This window comes from Pteropus medius, unplaced genomic scaffold (assembly GCF_902729225.1).
Source record: "Pteropus medius unplaced genomic scaffold, Ma_sr-lr_union100, whole genome shotgun sequence".
Taxonomy (NCBI): domain Eukaryota; kingdom Metazoa; phylum Chordata; class Mammalia; order Chiroptera; family Pteropodidae; genus Pteropus; species Pteropus medius.
This window is the reverse complement of record NW_024345600.1, coordinates 4,764,927-4,792,660: the sequence shown is the minus strand read 5'-3', so window position 1 is coordinate 4,792,660 and position 27,734 is coordinate 4,764,927. Positions and strand designations below refer to the sequence as shown.

The window sequence follows — 27,734 nt, the reverse complement described above, 5'->3', positions numbered from 1 at the left end:
CACATGGATGCCTTGACACCAATGTAGGATGAATTTTAGAGATCAAAGACTAGGAAAAATGAAGTAAGAAAGAACATAAGAGAAAAATAATTCTCACTGGGGAAAGAAAGGCAACATAATTTATTAACTATGCAAAGCAAGGCACTAAGGTATTTTCATTTCATCTGCACAGTAAACAAGTATTGCTACTTTCATATACACGAGACTCTTTTATAAGAAACGTACTCAAGTTTCTGAGTGGTCAAACCAGAATTTAAAGTGGATTTTGTTTTTAGAGGAAGGACAAAAACAAAACAAAACAAAAAAACCAAGCTTGGGATATAACATGTACATTCAGAATTTTTATTTCAAAACAAAGAACCACAGTAACAATAATAGAAAATCTATTTGGAAATATTCACAATCTGGTCACTGAGAAATGGGAAAACTTCCACAGTGCATTACTGCCAACCCACAATTTTTGAAAAGCCAAAAGTAGAGGTGCAGTTAGAGAAAAATAACCTGTCCCAGCAAAGCCCCATGCCACAGCTCTGTGAGTTTTTGTCCAAAGGCTCAACGACCAGAGGGAATGGTAAGAACCGAAATACTGTCTGTCATAGGCAAAGGTTTGGCTAAAGGGCCTGAAATATATAAGCACCAAGGAGGGAAAGGGAGATCAAGCAACTTATGACAAAGGGAATAGAGGGTAAGTGTCACTGGGGTACAATCTCATGTATAAAAATACTGGGAAACTAGACTGTGGAGGTGTCTGTGACCTGTGGCAAGTGTAAATACTTCCATCTCATCTAACTCTCTGAAAAGTTCCAGAGTTACAAGTCTTCAGTGTGTTTCTTATCCTCTTAAAAGAATGCCTTCTTCTCCCCCATGCCTCTACCTCTAGCACCCCCAGGAGGCCACATGTCCTGATTTCACACTCATTCCTACCCTCATTGACCAAGTCCAGAGTGAAGCGAAGTCCTCTCCAGGTTAGAAACAAAGCCACAGATGCAAATTCCACCCAGCAGAGGCAGTGTTACTTATATACAGAGGGCTGAGCTTTAACACATTCTATCCCAAAAGGGACTGTAGGGACACAGAGGAAATAAGTTACCAATAAACTACTTCCACTCAGAGCAAAGTGACAGTGCACATACATTCATTCATACATTCTCTCAAGTGTGGGGTACACTGCACATTTACTCATACTACCTCAAATGTGGTTTATGGGAAAGATTCAAGTGCCTTAAGGACACTTGACATAATACTATGATAACATGGTAACAGACAAAAACAGGCATGCGCTGACCCTAAAGCAACAAACACACTCCAACTAGATAATCATCATTTGGGAAAAATCCTCTCCCAGGGCTGAGGTTACAAATTCCAAGTTAGCTATGAACACTCTCCTCTGAATTCTTTTAGCTATAGCTTAAAACAAAATAAAAATCAATATCTAAAAATCTCCTAAATAACCAAACGGAGAAATACCAAACCTTTACCAAGAACCAATATTTTAGGTTGCTCATTTAGAGGTCTCTCCCACCAGATGGATGGTAGGAGAAAAAAAAATTGAGTCCACTATAAGAGGAATTAGTTGTTTGGTCCAGTGAGGGAAAAAGAGGATTGATTTCTAAAAATAATCTTCCCTTTCCTGGACTCTATCCAAAATTAGAACCCATCAACCACCACTAACTACAATGCCCATCTTAGTAATAATCCTAGATTTCAAGTAATACTACATATAATCTTAAACAAAGAAAAAAGTTCCAAAGGAAACCAATAGCTTCTTTATACAGGCACATGACTTTTCTGAGAAATTGAACTTGAGAGTTTCCGTCCGAAGGACAAATTATTAAGAGGCAACATACAAACCTCACACACCACATCATACACCCGCCAATAACGCATTTCTGTCTAAATTCTTCTCTTCTTATTAAACCATAACCTCTCCAGTATCAAATCTTCCACACTATAAACTCTTTAAGCACCTCCCTCTAACCTCAATTTCCTTCTGTTTTCATTATTTGGTAAAATTACTTTACTTAAAAAAATAAATATTTATGCAATATAACCAGAAGATAAAATAAATAAAACTCAAGTTAATTTGCTCTGCAGAGCTGTATAAAAGTGAGGAAGGTGCTCTTATATAATCCTTCTCTGCCTTCCACACTCTTACGCATGTCTGTTTCCTGGTGAGTCTGAGGTTGGGGAACTGCTCCCTTATTCTCACTCCCCTATTTGCCCTCATGAAACCATATTAGAACTTAAGGGAGGAAGAGCTGGCCAAGTCGTCAAACGCCAAGTAGCCAATCCTTCCTGAAATGAAGGTAGGTTCACTTGGTCTCTCCTAAACAGAAGAGAATGTCCAGGAAATGAAATGTTTAAAAAGCCATTGAAGATACAACTAACCCCAGCATTGGGTTCCTCTGAGTGCTCATGGAGTGTGGGGATGAGAGAAGAATCAAGTAGCAGCATTCAGAAACAGTCCTGGGTTACAACCTGATGAGGCCTCTCCCTCGATGGGGAGAGGTTGCTTTTTCACGCTGGGAGGGAGGTGGGATGGAGGCATGGCTTAAACATTGGTGTCGGTCTCCTTAACAGGCTGGATGCTGTTCATCTCCATAACCGGGCCTTTCTCAGCTCTATTATTAGCTGCCTGTGCCTGCCCTTCAAAGGCTCGTGTGATTTCCTCAAAAGTCCTGCCACGAGTCTCAGGGACTTTGAAGAAGGTGAAGACCAAGAAGATCACAAGGAAGGCGGCGAAGACAATAAAAACGTAGGGTCCTAAGTAGAACTATGAAAGGATACAAAAAAAAAAGTGTTGATATAAAAATTTGGTCACTGACAAACTCGTTTCCCTCACATTTGTATTTCCAATAGACTTCAAGCTATCGCCCTTTCATATTTAATGAAAACAGGAAGGTTTCTTCAGAGAGTCATTCATGATTCTATTGCTAACTTTCTGGAGTTCTGTCATTTTATGTCGTTCCTTTTCCTGTTCATTGAAGTTAGCTGCTTCCAAATACCTATTGAGTATTTTATCATTTTTGATTATTATTTTTAAAATCTAGATTAGGAAAGACTCAGAGAAATAGGAAATGCATTCTAAATGTATATTGCAAGTTCCTTTATTTAATAAATCAGCTCCAGGTCATTTTATAGTAGGACCCACCTCATTCATTAACATCCTATGCATAGTGAGCCTTTAAGACCATGAAGCCATAATGCTAGTTCGAATGATGAATTTTATGTATTGGTTTGGAATCCTTTGAGGTTTATCACTATCATTCTGTTTTTCTCGGTAAAACTATGCCTGTATCCTCTCAGACGAGTGGCATTTTAAAAGTTCTCCGTTTTACCCTCTTGCTTCAACCTTTTCTATCATTCCTTTTTTTTTTTTCCTGTATCATTAAAAATGAAGGGAAAAAAAACTGGGTTGAACCCTTGAGATCTCATCTTAAATGGTATCAGTAATCATATCATAAACATGTTGGCTTATGAGGGCTGATTTCGAGATGTGCTAGGTGAGTCATTTTGCTTTAATTTGCTTACCGCAGCTGAGGGGAAGAGGAGCCCGACCAAAAAGTTGGAGGTCCAGTTGGAACAACCGGCCACAGCCATTGCAGCTGGGCGGGGTCCCTGGCTGAAGAGTTCGGCCACAATAAACCAGGGAATGGGGCCTGGGCCAATTTCAAAGAAGGCCACGTAGACCAAGATAGCCCCAATACAGACAAAGCTCATCCCATTAAACTGATCCTATATGAGGAAGGAAGAGAGGAAAGTTAATGAGATTGAGTGCTGCCTGACACTGAAAAGCTCCTGCTGAATCCTACCCATGTGATCACACATATATCATTGTGCACTAGATCATTTCATCAATTGTAAAATAGGAATAATTACGTCAAGATTACTTTAAGAATTAAATCACATAATGTATTTTACAAGCTATATGTTATACAGCTGTAAGAATCATAGCAATTTAATTACCTATCTGTATGATCTACTTTTCTTCAAACTCTGGGCATGCTGCTTCTATAAAGTTGATAATCTCCAACCCCAACCACCCACCTCTGTCACAGAGTCAACTGTAACCTCTCCTTTCCTCCTCCCCTCCCTTTCCTTCCCCCAAAGAGCACTCACCTTTAATGAAAAGCACTCACCTTTAATAACAAAGCAATAGTCATGAGGATGGAACAACAAGCCATCCCTCCCAGGCCAATCAGATGTAGAGTCCTCCTTCCTGCCCTTTCCACCAGAAACAGCTAAAAGAATAATATAACATGAAACTTCTGCTTTCACAAATAAAGATGCTGTATGAGCTACATGAATCTGCTTTACCAGTAGCAGGGTTCTCGTTAAGAGTCACATTTACCCCCTTCCAATTCGAAGTTTAAAAAATCCTATTAACACTTTCAACACCTCCCTCTTTCCCAACCATTCTATATTCGTTTGAAGAGAGTGAAGACTATTTACATACATCATTCAATATCTTTTTCCCCAAAGAGGAATTAAACAACAACAAAAAAGTTGAAATAATAATAGGGAGGTGGAAGGAGAGGCAACCTATCTTTGAACATGTGGAGCAAAAATTCCTCCTCTTCTTACTCCCACTTCCCCCAAAATGATCAAACCATCCAACTTACAGAAACCACAGTGAAGATGGTATTAACCACACCCGCACCAATGGTGGCATAGATGGGCTCCTGAACACCTGCTTCTTTGAAGATTCCTGTTGAGTAATAGAACACCTAGGAGGAAACAAAAGAAAATGCAACTTTTGAACAGCTATTGTCCATGGCCAATGGCGGCTAAATAGAAGCATTGAAAAACAACCTTGAAGTTCCAGGAAACAAAGAGTCCTTTTTATCTTCTGTATCTTATCTCTATTCTCTTTTTAATTCTCTTCAATTCTAGCTACTCATTTGCATTTTTTACTTTAACTATGATTACTTCTGCTACTCCTTTTAGTCGCTTCCTTATGTCTACTTTATTCACTTATATGTAAAGGTGTGGTTTAAGTCTTATTAAGTTTTTCAATGGACAATTTCCCGAAGCCTCAAAACAGTGACAGGCATACTGAGGTCCCAATTCGATAGTGAAGAAATTGAGTACCCTTGGCCTGCTTGTATAATCAGTAGCAGAACTATAGTTTATATATTTTAATATATACTATTAAATAAACTACTACATATTTCATACATATTATTTATATTATTTGTTAAACACTGTGCTAAAACATAGTTTCTGCAACTATCAGAGTTTAAAAGATATCAAAATATTGGACTCAGATCTTAAGTTAACAAGGGAACAGTATCTATATCAGGTTCAGTCAGTCCCTCAGGTTTAATTCAGGAATTTACTATTTCACTCAGAGTATTTGCCTCTGCAGTAGTTATTGTCAGGGTTTTTGTTTGTTTTATTTTAATGAATATAATATGCTTCCACAATGGGATTTACCTTCTCAAGAAACAACTCTTCAAATCCTCACAACCTAAGATAGAAACTATGTATATCTATATTTTAAAAAATAAGGTTATGGTTGTGCTTTTGAAACAGGTTTGTAGAGTCAGCTTTTTGAACAGTTAAAACTAGCAATGAATACTTATGCCAGTTCTCTTCCTTATATAAAAGTGTATACATCAAAAACCTAACGAATACGTACACATCCCAAGTAAATTTCTTATAGTAAAATTACCTTGCTATCTGGTGCCACCAAACCAGGTGAAGCTAACTTTTTTCTCATCTTACCTAAAAGCAGTTTTATTCCACTAGATAAACATTATTCAACCTCTTACCCCCTGCCTTTTTAAAGAGAAATTGGAAAACATCAATTACTTAAAGGTACGTTAGAAAAGTCATCTTCACACACCATTTCCTGAAGCGGGAGGGGTCTGTCCTGAAGAGTGCCTATCAATCATTTGCAATTTTCCAAGAGTGGTCTTTTTCTGATCCTATTTTGCAAAGTCCAGACTGGAGTCTAAATTATGCATCCTAGACACTAGCAAGGCACCTAGGGTGCATACTTTAAGGGAGCCATCACTCTCAGGAATATGCACCTGCACCTACCTACATCAATGCCTCACTCAAGTCCCAACCCTGCTGCTCTGGAAAGTTTTGAGAGTGATTTTTCAAATGAGGAGATTTGAGACTGGAATCCAGCAAATCACCCTAGAGGCTTTTTCAACAACCTTTACTTCCAGGATCTGATATAACAGCCTCTAATACCTCATGAGAAGCAGTTATTTCAAACACAGGTACAGTAGTCCTGGCTTTTTCTGCGGGGGACACGTTCTAAGTTCCCCAGTGGATGTCTGAAACTGCAGATAGTACCAAAAACTACATTTTTTCCTATACATACATACATTCCTATGATAAATTGTAATTGATAAATTTGGCACAGTAAGAGATTAACAACATTAATAATAAAATAAAACAACTGTGACAATAAAATAAGGGTTACTTGAACACAGCACTGCAATGCTAATACAGTCTATCTGACAACCAAGTTGGCAGCTAAATACTTTATCTGCAAATGGATAGAAGGTACAGTAATACCTTTTCTTCCCACAATCAAGACTCAAAAGCAGGAGGCCGATATTTGCAAAGAATATAAGGGCTACCTGCCAAATGCTACCTTGAATTTTGTCCCCCACTTTAAACTATCATAGTCTCTATTCTAGTTGTAAAAAAGAAATAGACTGGGAAGGCCACCTCAGTCTGAAGTTGCCAGTATGCCTCTAGTCCTCTTGAATTGATTTCCTAATTGGTCCCCAGGGTTTTACACTGATTTTAGAATCTAAGATCCTGGAGAAAAGCCAAGGCACATCAATTCTCAGATCTACTCTGGCTGTATAACTTACATTATCATTGATGACATCATACAAGATAGATCAGAGTTAAAGAGGGCTGGAAATAAAAAATAAGTGGTCAAAAAAGAATTTATAAAAATTAGATAAATTCGTGTTGCTCTACATGTCAAAAAAAAGCCTAGAAGAAGACAAATGTTAACTATCCATTCCAAGACTAAGGGTGACAAATTTTTTCATTTATATTTATTTTCTCATTTTTCCACATGGAAAACATCAACTATAAATAAAATTTTAAGAACTAAAAACAAAACCAAATAAAAACCAGGACAATCAACATTTTATGAGTGGCTGCTATGTGACAAGCATTGTGAGGGATTCTCTATGTAAAAAGGTGAGCAAAAACTAATGCTATTCACCTTTGGTCAGAGGTTTTAAGTGGGATATTGTAGGGCACCTTGTACAGAAAAACCGATACTCACAGCGTTGATTCCAGAGAGCTGCTGAGAGAGCTGAAGCATGATGGAAATCATGATGGGCTGTTGGTAACTGCGTACTCTAAAAAGTTCCAGCACAGTGACTTGCTTTTCCTGTGCCATCCTAACACTCTCCTCTTTCATCTCCTGGATGTCTTGAGCCACATCCTGGGTGCCCCACAATTGCTGGAGGACTGGAAAAGAGAACAAAGAGGAAAGGATAAAGTGCTGTCCCCAAGTTCATTTTTCCCATAAGATGGCTGGGGAAGAACCACAGGAGATGAGCCCTGGACATGGCTAACCAATCAGCATCCATATCTTAACTTACCTTCTCACCTCATTCATCAGGAATTGAAAGTTCCCAACTTAAGAGTAATAAAAAAACTCTATTTGGGTTCTGAGGGGCAGGGAAAGGAGATGACATAAAATAGGATCCAGTATCCTCATCCTAAAACAAACCACAACCCTAACATGCCTACAGTGAAGGTGTGAAGGATACTCACTCTTCTTAGCACTCTCCTCTTCCTTCCTGTTAATGAGCATGAATCTAGGACTTTCAGGGCAAAATGGAAGGGCTATACTTTGCAGGATAGCTGGAAGGATGGTGAAACCCAACAGCACAGGCCAAAGATCTTCGCTCCCTAAGATGAATTTCAGGCCAAATATCTAGAAACGAGCCAAAGATAATACTATAAATTCTGTACTTTATAGGCCACAAATTGATTAAAACAAACAAAAAGTTCAGAAAACCACCCACGCTTTTACCACAGGAAAAGAAGATATTTCTTTTCCTTTCTCTACCCTGCCTGCTTCTTCATCTGTTCTCTCATAGCTATAATGATAATATCTGGAATATGTATTGTAGAATATGTGCCAGACATTCTTTTTAGTGCTTTATCTATGTTAACTCATTTAATGAGCCATGAAACTAACACTCATTAAGTTTAAGTTCTAGAGTACCTGGGCCACCAGAATCCCGATGACGATGCCCAGCTGGTTGAGCGTGCCAAAGGCCCCCCGCAGGGCAGTAGGAGATACCTCTCCAATGTACATGGGCACAAAACCTGTGCAGAGTCCGCAGAAGAGGCCAATAACTAACCGGCCCAGGATCAGCATTTCAACTGACTCTGCTATTTTGGCGAATCCCATAAGGCAGCCACCAGTGATAGCCAACAGATTGACGATAAGCATTGAATTGCGCCTGAAAGGTTAAACAAAGACAAGTAAAGTTAGCAAAACAGGGCCTATCCTTCCCCTTCTTTCCTAATTCTACTCTTCCCTACACACATCTTTTCTTTTGGTCTAACTTTTCTACTCCCTATCATCAGAACACTTTTAGTCGGGATAACCAAGATCAATGGTTCTTAATACACCTTTATACGCATAAAACTCACCTAGAGAACTTGGTTAAGATTCTCCTCTCTAGGGAGCATTTGAGATCTCTCTTCTCAACAATGTTTTCAGTTTGGCTCAAGCTCATAAAAATTCTTAAAAAAAAAAAAAAAATTCTTCTCTCCAAGTCCTAGCTGTAGCCTAGCATTTTAGCAAGCCCTTTAGGCCACTGGTCCACAAACTAAGAGATTCAGCTAGGAATTTGCTAGAAATTAAAAACTGTCCCCTCTCACCATAGATTTATTAAATCGTTAGGTTTGATTCAGGGGTGAGGCCCAGTAATCTGTGTTCCAAAAAGCCCTCCAGGTGACTGGTGTAAGCTAGAACCTGAGAACTACTGCCCCAGGCAATTCTGATATTGCCAGTCCATGAACACACTCAAGAAATTTTTGGACCAATGCTTCTCACAGCATTTAGGTATAATGTAGTTGTTGCTTAGCTATATCATCAACATATTAACGATGCTAGACTATTTCAGACAAGTTTTTCTGCATCAGAGAAAATTTTATGCACAAAGCAGTCAACTTCAGCTCTCCTTCTCTAGGCTGGACTGTGGTGATGCCATTAATAATTAGTACTGATAACCAGTATCAAATAATAAATTACTGCATTTATGCACTAAAAATGTGGGAGGCAGAGCCACTGAAACAGCTGATCAAAGGCAGAAGTAAAAGATTAACATTGAAAATTTACTAAAGCTTTTGAGAAGAACCAGCACCACCATACTTCGACAGTGACTCTTGACCTGGGTGGCCCATTGGAATTACTTGGGGAGCTTTGGAAAATACTGATACTCTGTCCCATCCCCAGGGATGTTGATTTAATTGGCTTGCAGTGTGGTCTAGCACTGAGACTTTTAAAAGCTCCCCAGGAGATCCTAAATGTGCAGCCACAGTAGAGAACCCTTTTAAGAGAAAAAGCTCATCCCTCATCCTCAATTTTACCTTTCTCTGCTTTCCTATCCCCATTTCCCCCCTCCTCTACTGGTTCTTTTGCTAATAAAATAACAATAGGAAGAAGCCATGTTAGATATGGGAAACCCATACTAAAAATTTTGATTACTTTAGCATACAAAACGTAGCCTCAAAAACAAACAAAAAAATCAAACATTATTAAAGAAAATAGGTTGTTTTCATTTTTTTAAAACCTGAATTCCATTTATGCTTCCAGAACACCTAATTAGCAAATTAAATGGTTCCTTCACCAGTCATTACTAAGAGTATTCTACTCTCTAAGACATTTTATTAAGCCAGCAAAAGAAAGTAAGAAGACTCAATTTTCTTTTTTCAGGAAAAAACATTTCAGTTCAGTTATTTGGCCATTATCCGCATTTGCCAAAGACCTGGGATTACAAAATATTTCTTCCCACTCCCGCTGTGTAAAATAATTAAAACATTTTCACGAAACCCCAAAACTTTTAAGAAAAGCAAACAACTTCTAACCTTGTAAATAAAGTATGTTTCTGGGAAACTCCATAGTGAATTTCACTAGAAAATAACCGAATTAGTTTAAACTGTACTGCAAAGGCCAAATCATTCACATGGCACATCTCTTGATGGCTTGGTGGAAGCTATGCAGGGTAGCAGAGCTCCAAGCAAGAAGAGACATATTCAGTGAGAGTTGGACTAGATTTTCCCTTAATCAGAATTTGAGGTGCTCTCATTCAAATGCATCATCACCTTCCCATCCTAATTCTGAATACTTGTCTTCACTGCAACCAGAACAGCCCCTCCTTGCCCAGTTTCTGGTCAATACCTGCCAAAGCGGTTGACAAAGAGTCCAACGGAAAAGGATCCAATCATACCACCAACAGAGAAGATGGCCACAGACAGGGACCAGAGGGACGTGAGTAGCACCTCACTGGGAGGGTTTTCTAAGTTTTCTTCCAGAGTGTAATTGATAAAGTCCTTTATGATCTGCAAATTAAAACGGTTGGTGGAAGGGCAGATTGTTACATTTGGATGAGAAAAAAGACAAATATTGGGGATCTTCCCCTCCCTAAGGGAACAGCATTACAATCACTAACTACTTCATAGATAGAGAAGCAGGAAGATGACTAGATGGAGATGGAAGAGACAGATACCATGGGAGTTAATGTTACTAATTCTGAATAGAATAACTTTTTAATTGTTCTGAAAATCGCAGTAGATAGTAGCACTGATATTCAGTGATCACCCCAGCCCTCTTTTAAGAGACCTCCACTTTCTTTGCAACTAACCCCTAAGGGATAATAAAGAAAGTATATCAACGCAGAGTGAGAGGAAGAATGGGTACAGTTCAGGGTATAGGGAGCAACTGAGCTTTTTGTTCTGAAAAATAATTCATGTAGACTTCCCTAATATCATTCTCCCTCTTCAGTCTTAGCCAAACTAGATACAAAGTTTGTCAGAAATTCTTAATTCTTGAAACCCAACTTAAAGGAATACTTTCTCTATTCCAAATTCTAATTCCAGTTGCCTGGCACTCACCGTTTCAGGGGCATTGATGACTCCAGTGTTATAGCCATACTGGAAAGAGCCTATGGTAGCAATGGTGATGGCAAAGACCAGCGGTGCGGTCACCTGGAGGGGTGGGAGTGGGGGTGGGGAAGGGAACAAACAACCTTTTAAAACTCTTGATTGGAAAATTAGGATCAGTTGGCCTATGAGTGGTATGAAAACTTGATGAGAGTTAGGTGAGGAATGCAGAACACAAAGGAACAGTTTATCACTGACGAACTTATCTGGAGGTATATGGACAAGCATGCAGAGTGAATTTAGGAAAAGGGGCAAGGAAATTTGGGAAGGAAAAGTTAAGAGGAACCGGGTTAGTTTGGAAGCACTAAAAAAACTGCCTCAGGTGAAAAAAAAAAAGCAAACGATTGTTCTGAGGAATGAAAGAATTAGGAGGGCACAGGAAGACAGGATTCCTAAGAACAGATTATTTAGGCAACAGTTAGATCTTGCAGTCTCGCCTGCAGGCTGATTTCACAGACACCCTGGAGTGGTGCTGGTGGTGGTGTGTCTTCACCACTGAGCTTCTCTTTTGTCTCTCTCTGGATCACGTATCCATCGACCCGCTGCATCCCAGCCCCACGTGAAATTCTTCCAGTTTACTTAAAATTGTACTGCTGTCCCCCACCCAGCAGGGGGAGAGCACAAGTTCACTCCCAGCCCAACACAGAGGAGACATCTCTTGGCGGGGGAGGGGGTAAAAATCAAACCAGTCATCTCTCAGCTTACTAGAATAATTCAAGTGGGTATTATCGTGGATTTCGCCTCAGGGTAGCTCAACATTTATACCTGAGGCCATCCTCTACAGGACCCAAACACTCCTTAAACTCCTCTCTCTGGTCAGACAAGAGTGGCAGGCTGCTGATTTTCAGTTCCCCAAATGGACCTTGCCGCCCAGGCAACGAGGCACAAGCACCCCTGCCAGTGCAGAGCTCTTTCCGTTTAATCCATTTCCCTTTCATAAAAACCTCTTTTCCCCTCATCAGTACCATCCTCGAGGGCTTTTTCCTCTTCCCATTTTTTCATCCCTTCTCTTATCTTCCTTTGTTTTCAAATAAGTTAACCTTAGTGAAAATGCCTCTCTTCCTACAAATACGGCATACAAAACACACAATAATATATTACTGTACCACGCTCTCACAGTCATAGCCACGATGGGAAGGACGACTGGAACTCCCTCTCTTTAGTATCCAGGGGAATCCCAGAGGTCATAGAACAGATGACTGGACACTGACCCAAGCCCTCAAACCAATCTCAGGTCTTTTTAAGGTCTAATGCTTCCATAGAAATTCTCATACTGTTTCCAGGCCCACACTAGGAATCAACACAAGCGAGCAGTCTCGGATGCTTATCCTCAGATGAGTGTAATTATGTAAAATAATCCTGAGCAACAAACACAACTTCTCTGGATGATTTTCTCTAGGATAGGAAGGTGACAGAACAGAGATAAATCCTTTATAGGGCATGACATTAAGAGAGAACTGGTGAAACTGTAGCATCACAGGCTGGCGAAGAAATGAAAGGGCCTGAAAGATGGCTAGTGACCGAATAAAACAGAATACAGCAATCATCATTACGGTTTGCCTTTCCCAGCATACTCCAAACAAGCAAAAATAACTGGTAATTGCATCATTCTTACCTTCTGTGTCCCCATGGCCCTAATTTAATTATTTTCGAATCTTCAAGAAAGATCTAGGAGTGGGGATTCCAGAGACGCTTCTTCCAGACCACAAAACCTTCAAAATGTCCTTCACTGCCAGCAAGTTCTTCTGGTCCTCACTAATGCTCTGTATCTCGCGCTCTCACCGTTAGAGAGAGCATCAGGCACATTTTTATAGTTTCTGCAAAGGGTGGAGCCTAAGAAGGAGCCGAGCCCCCCCGAGCCCCTCCCCTGACACGCCCCAAATAATCCCGTGACCTTTCGGAATTTTGTAACCTCTAATTCAGCCCCCACCCTAGTCCAACTACTCCCTCCGTGCCCACTTTAAAAACCACATCCTTCGCCCTCCCCACTACACTTTTTTAAGCTAGTCCCCCTTCCCTATTCTACTAGCAGATACAGCCTCTTAGTTTCACAGACAAAGTGCTACAGAAAAGCCTGGAGGTAGGGCAAATACGCTTTATTTTTTGCTCTTGCATCTGCTCAGAATTGAATCAATCTGTAAAAAGATGAGAATAAATGCTATCTGTAAGGCAAAGTCGAGTGAGTGCTACTATCTGAGAGTTAAGGTTGTTTGAAGGAGTGTAAACAGAATTCATGATCTGATGAATTTATCAGCTACTTTTTGATTGTTGGCCAGGTCTACAATCTTGAAGGAGAGGGAAGGACAATCTGGGAGGAGAAAACGGAGGCAAGAATTTGCCAGTTTGGGGCTCTACTTGTCCTCTGATTAGCAAAATCAATCACTCCGGGTAGGAAGGAAACCTGAATATCCAGAAGCCAGACCAACTCCCCTAATCTGCAGGAAGAAGAGAATCAACTGCCTGTGGGATATGATCCAAACTCCTTAATATGGCATTCTCCATACCACTCATTCTGAATTTTAGCCATTCTGCAAATTTTGCCTCTGCTCTCAGATTTACAGCATCTAGAGATGGAACAATTATCAAATTCAGTTAAACAAGTATTGATTGGCTGAGCACACACTATGTATCAGGTACTCTCCAAGAAGCTGGGGATTCATCAGTAAATAGGGCAAAAAAGTCCTGGCCCTTAAGGGATTTACAGGATTTCCCCGATTCAACCTAAAAAAAAAAAAAAAAAAGGGCAGGTTGGGGGCAAGGCCAAAGGCCAAATGATTCTTACACAACGGGAGAGAATTATCAATATATTAACTATGGACTATGAATTTCCTGAAAGAAAAGTATAAGGTAAATATCTCATTACTAAGTTATACAAGAAAACAGTAGAAAAAAACAGATAAGAAAAATGGGAAGAGAGGAGGATGCAGGATAACAAAAGGAGAGAGGAGGCTCCAGTGTGAGAACAAACAAAGCAAAACAAACTACTGGTTAAAGAGTTGGGTAAGTAAGAGAAAATATAGATTTGAAGGAAGAGAAATATCATTGGTCAAATTCCTAATGCCCATTAATTTGTCACCCAGCAATCCTTTCAATATGGGGGGAGTGGGTGTGTGTTGAGAGAAACACAAGTTAAATGAACACAATTTTTCTAAGTAAGTTGGAGGAAGTGCATATTCCTTTGGGCATTTGGTTGAGGGCCTAGAATACAAACTGAAACAACTGGACCTGAAACAAACCAGATTATGTTATCCCTTTTCTTTAAATGAGGATATTTTCTAAATCTGATTGTTAGCTGAGAGAACTGAGGACAAGTTGGACCGTGAGATCCAAGAAAATCTTCCCTGAGGACGCACCTCCCCTCCCCCATCTCACCCTGTCTTCCAGGAAACAAGGAGCCTGAAGGCCCCTTTAGTTACCACAGCAACTGAATTTAGCAGCCAAAGGACAAAGAATTTCCCGTATGGCAGCGCTGTCCAATAGAAATATAATTTGAACCACTTACATGATATTAAATTTTCTAGTAGCCACATTAAACATTTAGAAGGAAACAAGAGAAATTAATTGCAATAATTATTTTATTTGACCTAATATATCCAAAATATCAGTTCAGCACGTAATCAGTGTAAAAAATATGTGAGTTTACTTTTTCCCTACCAAGTCTTTGTGATGAAATATGTATTTTACATTTACAACGCATCTCCATGTTAGACTAGAAGTTTTCTACAGTTAAATACGTTGTTCTACCAAAACAATAAATTTGAGTTTATGGGAAAATATTTTAAATTGCTTCAATTTTAAAATAATTAAAATGAGCAGGTCAATTCTTCAGTTGCAGTACCCACATGTAAGTACTCAATAACCACTTGAGGCTCTGGGCTGGATCTTATAGCTTGCAGTAGGACCACCCCATGCCGTTTTTATCTCTAGTCTTTTCTCCATTCTTTTCTTATCTTTGGCTTTATTTATTATTTGTCTCACAATATCATTCTTGGCTCTAAATCACTTCGTCTTTTCTTTCTCCCTCTCTCTAACCTTAGAATAATTATTTTTTAAATGTTTTGCAAGAGCAAATGGCACCAGTAAAAGAGCAGGTCGGTCCTACCCCTTTCATTTACTCAGAGCAGGCTCCAATGTAATTCAGAGCACGATGTTTGCCCCAGTATTTATTTGCTCCATATTTATTAAAGGAATAAATGAAATAATTGTGAAGGCCCAGGATTATGCCTGTCCCAAAAGAATCTGTGTAAAACCACTATGGACAAAGATCACCCTGAGAGCCAAGTTTTAGATGTTTGTTATCTGTAGAATTTTTTTACTCTTGGTAAAAAGGAGGGAGGGTGAAAGGAAAGGGATCTGAAACCTGTGTTCTCTGGCTAAACTCAGTCTGAGAAAATTACTTTTAAAAATGATAAAATGCTAGGCATTTTTAGTAGGGAGAGACAGTATTCTACTTTTAGCAATATATATTTGACAGGTTAAAAAAAAAAAGGTTACGACTGGAATTCAACTGAAATCTCAAGAATGTAAAAGTATGCTAAACCTTGAGACAAAGACTTAAGTGGGGCCTAATCTGACGCTCAGAAACCAGTTCAATACAGAGTTCGGTACAGATTTAGGCAATCCTTAACCCTGGGCAACAGATAATAGTTGCTCAATACAATTGTTTGATAATGTGTTTGGGAGAGATTGGTTGGTTGTTGGAGTCTTCCGGGCACTTTGAGAGTAGGGCCCACTAGATTCCAAGCCCCAGTCAGGAGTCACAGCTCAGGTGATCGATGTAGAGGGAGTATATTAGGGTAGGCCCACAAGTAAATGTCCTAAAGTATGTATTCTGTGTTGTTTGATTCCTGTGAGATGTTCTCCCATTTTTACTGAAAAAGAAAGAGGTGGAAAGGTGCCAATAAATTTCAAAACTGAATAGGTTGGGAAGGAATGCTATGGAATTCCTACTTAATTGTTTAACGTGGGGCTCTGTAGAATTAAGGCAATGAATGGAATAATGGTCTGAAATCCCTTTGATCCAAATGTAGATATCTGCAGGCAGAAATCTCAATCCTAGTGTCATGTTACTCTGTGAGAGGATGTCTGCTAGTGTGATAACCAAGCGGGAAAACAAACAAACCCCAAATCCTAAAGTGAAGTAATAACCATAGGGCTTTAACCAGTTCCAAAGTAAAGACAGGGGAAACTGCCTCTTTCACAGAACAATGTAAATGGCATTTCAAAACACACAAACAAGTTAATGACTGCTCTAAAGTCCGCCAAGGTTAGTTCCACTCATTGCTTGTATTTGTAATATTCCTCATAAAGAACAACTTTTGTTACAGCATGTTATTTTTAATCTTCCTTTATTAGTTTAGGTGTAGGCAGAGTTCATTTTGAATCTGAAAACACTGTAGAAAAAACACCCCCAGGGTGAAGAAAGAAAAAGATTGAGAAATGTTGATTTTCCTGTCTAAACTGGATTGCAGCTATGCATCACTAAGGGGTCTTACCTCCAACAATTTCCTTCAAAAATTAATCCATCAGACACCATGCTAGATGAATTGTCCTAAATCAAAATTTTGATCATATCAATCTCCTGTGCGAACATCTTCAATGGTTGAATAAAGTCTTGATTAGTTCTGCTCAATAGAAATATAATGTGAGCTACATATGAAATAATATTCCATTGTCTGGATGTACCACAATTTATCTATTCACCTACCAAAAGACATCTTGGTTGCTTCTAAGTTTTGGCAATTATAAATAAAGCTGCTATAAACATTTGTATAAATTAAAGAGAAATGTAAACTAAAACAACAATGAGGCACCATACCTATTAGAATGACCAAAATCTGGAACACTGACAACACCAAATGCTGATGAGAAAGTGATGAAACAGGAACTCTCATACATTACTGATGGGAATACAAAATGATATAGCCAGTTTGGAAGATAGTCGGGTGGTTTCTTACAAAATTAAACATACTCTTACTGTATGAACCAGCAATCACGCTCCTTGGTATTTACCCAAAGGAATTAGAAACTTACATTCACACAAAGACTTGCACACAGATGTTTATAGCAGTTTTATTCATAGTTGCCACAACTGGAAAATAACCAAGATATCCTTTAAGAGGTGAATGTATAAACAAACTGCGGTACATCCATATAATGGAAAATTATTCAACATTAAAAAAAAAAAGAGCTATCGAGCCTCAAAAAGACATGAAGGACCCTTAAGTGTGTATTAGTAAGTGAAAGAAGCCAATCTGAAAGAATATATACTATATGGTTCCACCTACACCACATTCTTCAGAAGGCAAAACTATGGAGATAGTAAAAAGATCACCTGTTGCCAGGGATTTGAGTGGGGGTGGGAGGAGAGATGAATAGGCAGAGCACAGAGGATTTTTAGGGCAGTGAAACTATTCTATATGATGCTGTAATGATGGATTCATGTCATTATACATTTGTCCAAATCCACAGAATGTACAAGACCAAGAGTGAACCCTAAAATCTATGGACTTCGGGTGCTTATGACGTGTCAATGTAGGTTCTTCAGCTGTAATAAGTATACTGCTTTGGTGGGAGAGGTTTATAATTGGGGAGGCTATTCATGGTGGGGGAGGGGAGCAGTGGGTATATGGGAAATCTCTGTACCTTTCTCTTAATTTTGCTGTGAACTTAAAACTCTCAAAAAATCTAAAGGAAAAAGATGACCGATTCCTTATATAAGCAATCTTCTCCAATCTTGAAAGCAGAGACTGTGCTCATTTCATTTCTGTGTCTCTTCCTCCAACATCATTCCCATCACCCTCTCAATAGTTGAAACAGTATATTATTTAGAATAGTTATTTGATAAGTATTTTAGAGGAATTAAATAATTTCATTTTGGAAGCAAACAGTTCTGTATGAGAGAGAACGTATTGACTGAACATAAACTCTTCATTCTTATTGGTAAACCAGAATGGCAATCAAAAATTTATAATCTGTCTCATCAATGTCACTAGCACAACTCGTTTTTTAAGCCTGCCTAATTAGTCAACTAGCCTTGCTCCTTGTTTTCTCTTTAATGAAACCAATTATTAATTTCTATTGAACAATTAATCACTTGGTAAGAACATCCTATGAAAAGAACAGTGAAGTTTGCTATTTAATACCATACCTCTAAACTTCTTTGAATATATGCCTTTATTTAGTACTTATCTCTTTAGAAACTTCATTTCATGCTTTTAAATCTGTCAATTCTAAGTAATTTTTTTTTTGGATTAAGTACTCTTTAATACTTAGCAGAGATTAAATTGATTCTACCAGGCCATAACATCATATATATCATACTTATTGTTAATAATCAATAATAATAATAATAATATGTCAGAATATGCCCTAAACAATATTTACCAAGATAAGTGGTTCATTACAGTTGATAAAGGAAGATCTGAAGAAAAAGGAAGAACCAGGTTACTAAGAGGAGGGAGTGTCTATGTCACAATTCAGACTACGAAAACCACTACCTTACACAACAGTTGCCCACAATTCAGCCCTAGAATCTCCCTAATCCCTATATGCCAAACAATTTCTGAAAAGCAGCACAGAGAAAAATCTTTGGGTCTATATTTACAGACTCTCCAATATTTTCTTAACTCGTGCTTGTCCAGGATTAGAAAAGTAGTGACACTCTCCTGGCAGAGCATCTCAGTGCTTTCCTGAAATGATCATCCACCACTAAAGCAGAAGCACCTTCTCTGACACCTCCCCTTACCGATCACAGTTGCCTTGGGTGGGGCACAAACATCCTCCTCACTCATTATATGCCCTCTCTAACACCCAGCAGAGACTTGGCATTATTACATTATCTATTTCCTCTTATCGACACTAAGAAGCATTGGTGGGAGAGAGAATATTTAGCGTGATTGACTAAGCAGAGGACTGGAAGTCAAAGAGAAAAAATCTGAGTCCCAGTTCTGGAACATGAACTAGAGTTTAGATATCTGAATAGGTCATTTAACTCATCTAATCAGTTGAGGGTCTGACTAGAACAAAAGACTGCCACCCTGTCCCCCCCGGCCCCCCCCAACCAAAGCAAGAGGAAATTCTGCTGGCAGACTGCCTTCAAATTTCAACTGCAACATCAGCTCTTCCTGAGTCTCTAGCCTGATGGTCTTTGTACTTGAACTGCACATTAGCTTTTCTTGAGTCTCCAGCCTGCTAGTCTACCCTGCAGATTTTTGGACATGCCAGCCTCTATAATCATGTGAGCAAATCCCTTAAAACAAATCTCTTTCTATACATATATATACACACATCCTATCAGTTCTGTTTCTCTGGAGAACTCTGACTAATACAGATTCTGGTACCAAGAAATAGGGATCTGCTATAACAGATAACTAAAAATATGGAAGTGGCTTTGGAACTGAGTGATGAATAGAGGCTGGAAGAATTTCGAGGTACATCTGATGATATTCAGATGAGACTTTAGAATGGAATTGATATTGGTACGGGATAAGACTTTTGGAACTGGTGTGTTATGGACCAAATTGTGTCCTCCTAAAATTTGTATGTCGAAGCCCTAACTTCCAGTACCTTAGAATGTAACTGTATTTGGAGACAGAGCCATGAAGGAGGTTTTTAAGTGTAAGCGAGGTCATAAGAATGGGGCCCTAATCCAATATGAGTGGTGTCTTTATAAGTAGAGAGAGAGATACCAGGGATGTGCAGGAAGAGAAAATGCCATGTGAGGAGGACATAGCGAGATGGTACCCTTCTGCAAGGAGAGAGGTCTTAGGAGAAACCAACCCTGCTGGCACCCTGATCTTCAACTTCTAGCCTCCAGAACTGTGAAAAAATAAAATTCTGTTATTTAAGCCCCCCTGCCTGTGGTACTTTGTTTTGGCAGCCCCAGCAAACTAATACAATAGACAACAAACAGGTAAATAAATAGTTAATGTCAAGTAATGATAAGGGAGCACTTTGAAGAAGAATACAGCACTTTGAAGAAGAATTGGGGGTATAAGATTATTTAAGAATTGAGGACGATTATTTAAGGTAGGGTGGTTAGGGTTAATCTCAGAAGAGATGACATTGAACAGAAACCTGAATGACAAGAGGGAGCTAGCTTTGCAAGAACAGCATTTCAAATAGAGGGCATTTCAAATACAAAGACACCAGTGAAAAGATGTGTGCTTGGCATGGTGCTAAAAGGCTGATATTTGCAGAAGTGGAGTGAACCAGGGGCAGAGAGGCATGAGAAATGATGTTGGAGAGATACGTAGGAATCTGATCATGCAGGACTTGTAAGTAATGGCAAGGGTCCTGGATTATATTTTAAATGCGACAGAAAGCCCAGAAGCTACAAAGCCATTTTAAGGTTTTGGATGAAGGAGTGACATTAGTTTATTTATGTTTTTAAAAAAGTATTTGCTGTTGAATGGAGACAAGGCTGGAGGAGAGCAAGAGTGGAAACATAAACACCAATTAGGAGGCTACTGGTCCAGGTGAGAAATGATAAGAGCTTGGACAAGTAGTGGTGGAAGCAGTGAGTTGCTGAATTTGAAATATAGTTTTAAGATAGAACTCATGGGATCAGCTGAAAGTCTAGATGTTGCGTGTGAGAAGAAAAAATAAAGAAGTCAAGAATGTTCTTCAGGGTTTTGGCCTGCGTAACTGGAGAACTGGAGTCGCTATTCACTCCAATCAGGAAAGCAGAGAGAAGAGCAGGTTTGTGAGGTCAAATCAAGAGTTTTGTTTCAGGCATGTTAAGTCTTAGATATTGTTAGGATAGGCACTAATAAGAGAACACTATTTCATCCCTAGATTCTGGGAAAAAGATACAAAAAAGATGGTTCTTATTTTTAAGGTCTCATGGAAGGGGATAGAGAGAGAGGCATATAAGTCAGTTTTGTTGTTGTTGTTGTTGTTGTTTTTTAATTAATGAATTTTATTTTGAAGGGAGCAGCTTTAACTTCACAGAAAATTTGAGCAGAAAGTACATAGAGTTCCCATATAGCCCCTCAATTTTCCTATTATTAACATCATGCATTAATGTAGTACATTTGTGACAACTGATGAACCTACATTGATTGACACATCATAGTCACCCAAACTCCAGAGTTTACCCTAAGGTTCACTCTTGGTCTTGCACATTTTATGAGTTTGCACAAATGTATAACACGTATCCATAATTACAGTATCACATGGAATAGTTTCACTGCCCTAAAAATCCTCTGCGCTCTGCCTATTCATTCCTCTTCCCCTCTCTCATCCCCTACTCCCTAACGACCAGTGTTTTTGCTGTTTCCATAGTTTTATCTTTTGCCGAATGTCATATAGTTGGAATCAGACAGTGTGTATCCTTTCCATATTGGCTTCTTTCACTTAGTAATATGCATTTAAGGGTCCTTCATGCCTTTTCATGGCTTAATAATACATTTACTTTTAGTGATGAACAATATTCCATTGTCTGGATGTACCACAATTTATTCACCTACCAAAAGACATCTTGGTCGCTTCTAAGTTTTGGCAATTATAAATAAAGCTGCTATAAACATTTGTGTGCGTGTGCAGGTTTTTGTGTGGATGCAGGTCTTCAACTCATTTGGATAAATGCCAGACACCTGCCAATAGGGAATACATGCTATTGTTTGCAGGAAGCAATGCTCTAATATTGTAAATGTCCTTCTTTCTCTGTGCAGCAATTATTTGGACATTATCAGCAGGATACCCCTTCTAGGCTCATTTCCAGGAGGACAGCAACTGAATACTGATAACTAAAGTGTTCACGCTGAGTCACATCCTCTTTTTCAAAAAACCGTAAGCAAGTGTCAATCTGAAAATGAGGTAATGAACAATGTTTTACAAATGATGGTCTATGCTCTCTTAGCAGGGCTCTTTCCTAACTTCAGTGACTCTACAGTCCAGCAGAGCCAACTCAGAAAAAATCCATCAAGCTCTCTAGAAAGAAAAAAAGCTATTGAAGCTCTAGGGTGTTTATTAATATGGGGTTCTTAGATGGATTAAGCAGATACACGGCTCCTTGAAAGTGATGCAAATATTGTATTTCAGTGTACTTTTCTGAGGGGGAAGGGGTCCATAAGCACTTATCACAGTCTCGAAAATGAGTCTAAGACCCAGGAGACAGCCAAAGGAGCTGCCAGACATTGGGTGTGGTAGAAAGGGGAAGAAGAATCTGACGTCTCCTGAATCATCAGAAGAACTATAGTGTGAAAACTACACCATGTCTGCTTTCATATTGGTTCTCCTCCTATTCTTAAGAGATGGTGTGGGTCACAGGTGGAATCACAAAGAACAAGCTTTTTCAAGCCAGAGGCTCTAATTCCTTCTTAGCAGAGGGGAGGATAAGAGGAAAGCAGTCCTTTCAGAGTGCAGGAATAGTGCCACTGATTATTAGGGTGCTTTAACAAGAAATACAGCTGGGCCTTAGAAGAAACTAAAAATCTTCACCCTTACTCTTCCAAGCAGTCATTGTAATATTTTAGCATTTGCCTTTAGTAATTTGAAAAGGAAGAGATGTGAAGCGGTGGAGGCAAAGCTCTTTTGAACTAAACTAAGAATCGTGTATTCTCATCAAAACTGTCCATACTGCATGCATTCAACAAAGTTAATCGAATGCTTATTACAAGCCACACAGTGTTCTATCTGCTGTACTTATAATAATTCTAAGTCTCCCATATATGCATCATTTACAAGTGCCATGTGATCTTTCTGTATAGTAAAAAAATCTGCTTTCCTAATTTACTAATCTTTTTTGCAAATAACGGAGGCCATTGACTTTCATGTTTTCAGCCTCAAAATGAAGCGGGAGTTACAGAAATATATGGATGAGGCGGGCCCAGAAACCAAAGTATTTTTCAGTTTGTGTCGCCCCTGTAAGTTAGCCCCGCCTAGTTTTTTAAGGGGCTACGTAAGCAAGTGCAGACGTGCTTTGTAGACCGTCAGCCAAATCTCCAAAGCGACCAGTTCCATCACTCAGAGCCGACCAAAGACTCCACCCCTCCCTATGGAATTTTCATGTTAATGTGACCCAGTGATGCAGGCAATTATCTTATTCTCCCTCACTCTCCAGATTTTCTTCATTCTCTTTGGTTCTTGGTCCCTATTTGACAAGAATCTTACAATCTCATGGGTGTTAAAACCCTGAGTGCCCCTTGCATGGTTGCATGCAAACTTATTGAATGAATCGGTACTCATTTCAAAAATGTGCATGTTGCCTTTGATGGCCTGACCCTATAACTGTTTAAGTGTTCAAATGTGGAGAAGTTACTTTGATTATAATCACAATCTAAATTCTTTAAATATTAGTTTCCAAGTGTAAAATTAGCTAATGGAAATAAACAAGTTTATACATGTTTTTACAAAATTGAGAGAAAAGAAACAATCCATTAAATCTCATACCCTTGACAAGTGGCCCTTTAAGGGCTTTGGGCCTCCGCTTTGAGAGTAAGCAGAATTTGCCACCCCAAAATATGCCTTTTGGGGCATTGATTATTTTAAACTGGTTATTTTTAAGAAACAGGAATCAGGAAAAACCTTTGCTCTTTCTCCTTACTGCCTAAAAGAATTCAGATAGAGGACCTGCACCAGAAAGGGAGCTATCATCACAGATAACTATAGTTTAATATGAACTAGTGTGTGATAGACAGGGAGGAGCCTAGCAAGGCCTGTTTGATCAGTCCTCTCAGTGTCCCATTGTTAAAGATGGCCCAGCAAACATTTGTTTACCAAACATTGGCTTTTCTATCTCCATGTGAATTGCCTCCCTCCCCTCTGAAGTCCCAAACCATACTCGCCCCTTTTCCTTAGCTCAAGGTGGCATATAAACCTTAACTGCCCTACCTGTGCTGGGCCTCATATTCGTATGGAACCCCACATGCACATAATAAGTTTGGTTATTTTCTTCCATTAATCTGTCTCTTGTCAATTCGATGATTAGACCAGGCAGAAGGATAGGAAGAAAATTATTTTTCCTCCCCCACAGCTTGTTATTCTCTGGCCCGCTCCCTCTCCCTCTTAATACTATTAATAAGCAGCAAAAGAGCAACATACTGAGAATAGCAAGAATGAGGAAGGAAGACAAATGGCCTGAAAATATTCACAGTGGGATATAGGTCTGGGTTACTTCATTTCTTCATTCATACAGATCTACTATGTTGCCAGGCCCAGTTTTAGATACAGTGGTGAAGGTGGTAGAACTGCATTTCTTGCTTGCATGGTGCTTAAATTCAAGTGGGTTTGGTTACATATACATTTTTACTTTTTATTTTTAAAAATTATTTTAAAGCAGGTGTAGCTAAAAGCACAGATCCTAGAGCCAGACATCTTGGGTTTGAATCTTAGCTCTACCACTTACATTGTATGATCTTGGGCAAATCATTTAGCCTCACTGTGCCTTTATTTCCTCATTTGTAAAATGAAGGTAATGATACAGTTTGCTTCATAAGACTTGTTATGAGGATTAAATTGAATCAGTTAATATTTGTAAAGTACTTAGAATAGTACCCAGTATATATTGTCATGAAAGTGTTCGCCAAATTAAAAAAGAAAAAGAAAAACAAGCAATCATACCTATTTAATTTCATATTTAAATATATATAGATATATATATCTATATATATCTATATATATATAGATATATATATATACATATATGTCAGAGATAAACAAGTTACTGCTGGTTATGTATTAAAGTCTAGATCCCCATTCTTTTTAAGAATGTAAAGACTGTCCTAAGAGTCTCCGCTTACATGTGAGGAGCTCAAACAAATCATCACAGAAATATTCTTCTCTGCAGTAGTAGTAATAATAGGTTCTTGATAAGTCAAACTGTTTTTATGAAGTGCCAGGTTCTTATCATGTTACCTCATTTACAATTCACAACAATAGATTAAGTAATTTGCTCAAGGACCCACAGTTTGGGGGCAGAACTAGTTGTCCAACTGTATTACACTATGTTTCTATAGATTAAGAGAAAAATATAGTCAGTGTAGGTTCAGAACAAAGTATCTGGGATAACCAGTGTTTCCCCATCCCTACCCCTCGCCCCTTTCCTCCTAGAAATGTAGCCTCTTCTTGCTCCCTTCTTAAGCAGGTGGTCATAAACAGGGAGCATGGGGTACAATAAATCTAGAGGCTGATGACATGCTGCTATTCAAGAGTTGTAGGAAAAAAGAGCCATCCCGCTGGTTCAGTAAGTATCTTTGTTCTCAGGCTGTAGAGAGAAGACCCTCCTCTCTAGGTGGAGGGGAGATGAAGATGGCAGGGAAGGAGGCTACGTAAGGAGAGGAAAGCTCCTGCTACTTACCAGTGTTGACTCTGCAAACAAGAAATGTGCGTGTTACATGAAATGTGTGTTACATGCCACTGAGTTGGCTTTGACTCCTGGTGACTCTATGAATGAAGGATGTCCACAAAATTCTCCAGATTTCTCTTACTCAACGAATAGGAAATGGGAGAAAACCGAACCAGTGTTGACAGTGCCCTCTCAGACTGATTCCCTGTGTTCACCAAGGGCTGATAGGTTTACCTGGTTCTTTTTACTTTCCTGAAAACATAGTGTAGATATTATAACATCTTAATCCCTAGCAGCCACGTTGAACATAGTGCTGCCCTCCAAATGATTAGAGAGAGGAAAACTCGGGACTGAATTTGAGAAGTGGCTAATGAAAGAAGGGCTGATGGCTAATTTTCAAGTCCAGTCTCCCTCTCTTCCTTAGCTCCATGCTCATTTTCTGTGACTCCAAAAAGGTGGCAGACACGCTCTATTTTACATAACCACTAAAGATGATTCAGGCAAGAGGACCGTAAGGATGGCTGAAGAGTACAGTAATGCACTGATGGCAGGGATTTCCCTGTTTTCTAATATTCCTTCTTCCGGTTGGAGAAGTGAAAGTGTCAAAAGCTGGGAATGGAAACTAGAGCCCAAATGTTACTACCACCATCCCCCATCTACTTAATAAAGTGATGGATGAAGAAATGGGATGTGGAGAATAGCAGAGGATTAAGGACCTTAGTGGAATTAGGTCTCTGAATAAATCATTATAAACAATACATTATTAAACATAAATCATTAATGTGTTTATTTTACACCTACTGGTTTCTAGCACTGCTAGATGCTGCTGTTTTAAAATATACCGTGAGAGACTTATAAAAAATAGCCAAACTCTACATAATTTTTTAAAGCTTTGCATAATTGTATAATATGATTGTTCTAATTCATTTCTTTGCAAATGCAGACTTTAATATGGCATGAGTGTGTGTAAAGTAGAACAAGCTTGAATTTAATGATTGACTTTCTACAATATGTTGTATACTGCTTTGAAGACACATATATGCTGAATATGTCTACTCAAAGTCTTAAAATGTTCACACCAAGTGCATAACTGAAATATAACACACAAATAGAATGTCATAATACATAAATCACCTCATTTTTAAAATGTGGCTCTTTTTTCTCCATAGCACAAAAAAGGAAAAGAAAGAAAAACACCAACAAAGGAATTCATTTGAATCACAACAGTGAGGAAAATGAGGCAGGAAAAGTAGGGAGTCCTTGATTTAGATTTTTCCCTACTTTCTTGGTTTCCACTTGTCTCTCCGTTCCGGCACCTCTTCTGCCACGGGGCGGGGGGTGGGGCGCAGTGTACAAAACAGCTCGCCATTTGCCTACAACTTGTCTTTTCTCCGTTTCCTTGTACAAGTTTATTCTCTTCTTTAATGCCTTCATTAATTCCTACCGCTCTTCCACTCCCAGTCTTGCTGAGTCTTTCTCAGCCTCTTGATGAGCTCGAAATCGCTTTTCTCAGTCCTGCTCTATCCACCCCCTTCCCCTATTTGAGCTTTCTTCCTCGTTTTTGCACATTCCGCCATCCAGTTTCCACGTCCCTTCTTTCCCTTCTCTTGCACTCCACTCAGTCTTTTTCTCATAAGCCCTCCCAACCCTTTTCCGCTTTCATTCTTTTTCCTTATGCATCTCTCCCTCCTTGGCTAACACTGGCCCAAGGAAGAGACCGAGAGCAGATTACGAAGGAAAAATTGTGTGCACGTGAGAACGTGGGGTCGGGACCAAGCTGAGGGAATTCAGCCTGCTGGCTCACCGCTTCCGCCGCCGCGGATTCCTAGGTCGGGGCGGAGACAGGACGCGAGCGCGCCGAAGACGCCGTGCCACCCGGCACGTCCTCGACAGTGACGGAAAGACATTACTCATGCGCCCAGCCCGCTTTCCGCCTAGCCGCCCGCTCGCCTTCCCTGGGGGCAGATGCTGAGGTGAGCAAGCAGAAGCCCCCACCCGATTGGCCAGAGAAAGTCGCAATTTCCAAGAATCCGAGGCATCTATCTCTACGAGATGCAAAAGGTCATACAAGGGTTTTGCCTCAAGGGCAGATGTTTTTGTTCTGGGCAACTAAGACTGAAATATCACTTTTAGCACCACTCTGCGATGTCAGTCTGCACCCCCACTCCTACCCTGCCTGTTTAGCCGCAGATTTTGCCTTCTCTTCTCTCCTCTTTTCTTTCCCATGTACATTCCATATTTCACACTTCTGTATGGCCTCGGATCTTTACAAAAT

At 39.4% G+C, this 27,734-nt stretch overlaps 1 protein-coding gene across 4 annotated transcripts; it reads right to left on the bottom strand.

The window, feature by feature from the left end:
• Positions 1-313: 313 nt before the first annotated feature.
• SLC2A3 (solute carrier family 2 member 3) lies at positions 314-27,378 on the bottom strand. 4 transcript variants are annotated; one of them, XM_039874258.1, is made up of 10 exons: positions 27,264-27,378; positions 11,122-11,214; positions 10,409-10,569; positions 8,222-8,462; positions 7,765-7,927; positions 7,268-7,455; positions 4,623-4,727; positions 4,140-4,241; positions 3,532-3,735; positions 314-2,773 (listed from the first exon to the last, which is right to left on the bottom strand). In XM_039874258.1, exons 3-10 carry the CDS (start codon positions 10,453-10,455, stop codon positions 2,552-2,554), a joined length of 1,272 nt encoding a protein of 423 aa, XP_039730192.1. In that variant the 5' UTR covers positions 10,456-10,569; positions 11,122-11,214; positions 27,264-27,378; the 3' UTR covers positions 314-2,551. The 4 variants fall into 4 exon arrangements, with proteins under 4 accessions (XP_039730192.1, XP_039730193.1, XP_039730191.1 ...); XM_039874259.1 differs by lacking the exon at positions 27,264-27,378 and adding an exon at positions 25,472-25,495; XM_039874257.1 differs by lacking the exon at positions 27,264-27,378 and adding an exon at positions 12,785-12,986.
• Between the last annotated feature and the right edge of the window lie 356 nt (positions 27,379-27,734).

Excerpts from the sequence above, each read along its gene's own strand:
- SLC2A3 (XM_039874256.1), bottom strand. The coding sequence starts at position 11,717 with ATGCAGCGGGTCGATGGATACGTGATCCAGAGAGAGACAAAAGAGAAG. Across the intron at positions 3,736-4,139 it reads CTATTGCTTTGTTATTAAAG|GATCAGTTTAATGGGATGAG; the intron begins GTGAGTGCTTTT and ends TTCCTCATATAG. Across the intron at positions 2,774-3,531 it reads TCCTCTTCCCCTCAGCTGCG|TTCTACTTAGGACCCTACGT; the intron begins GTAAGCAAATTA and ends ATCCTTTCATAG.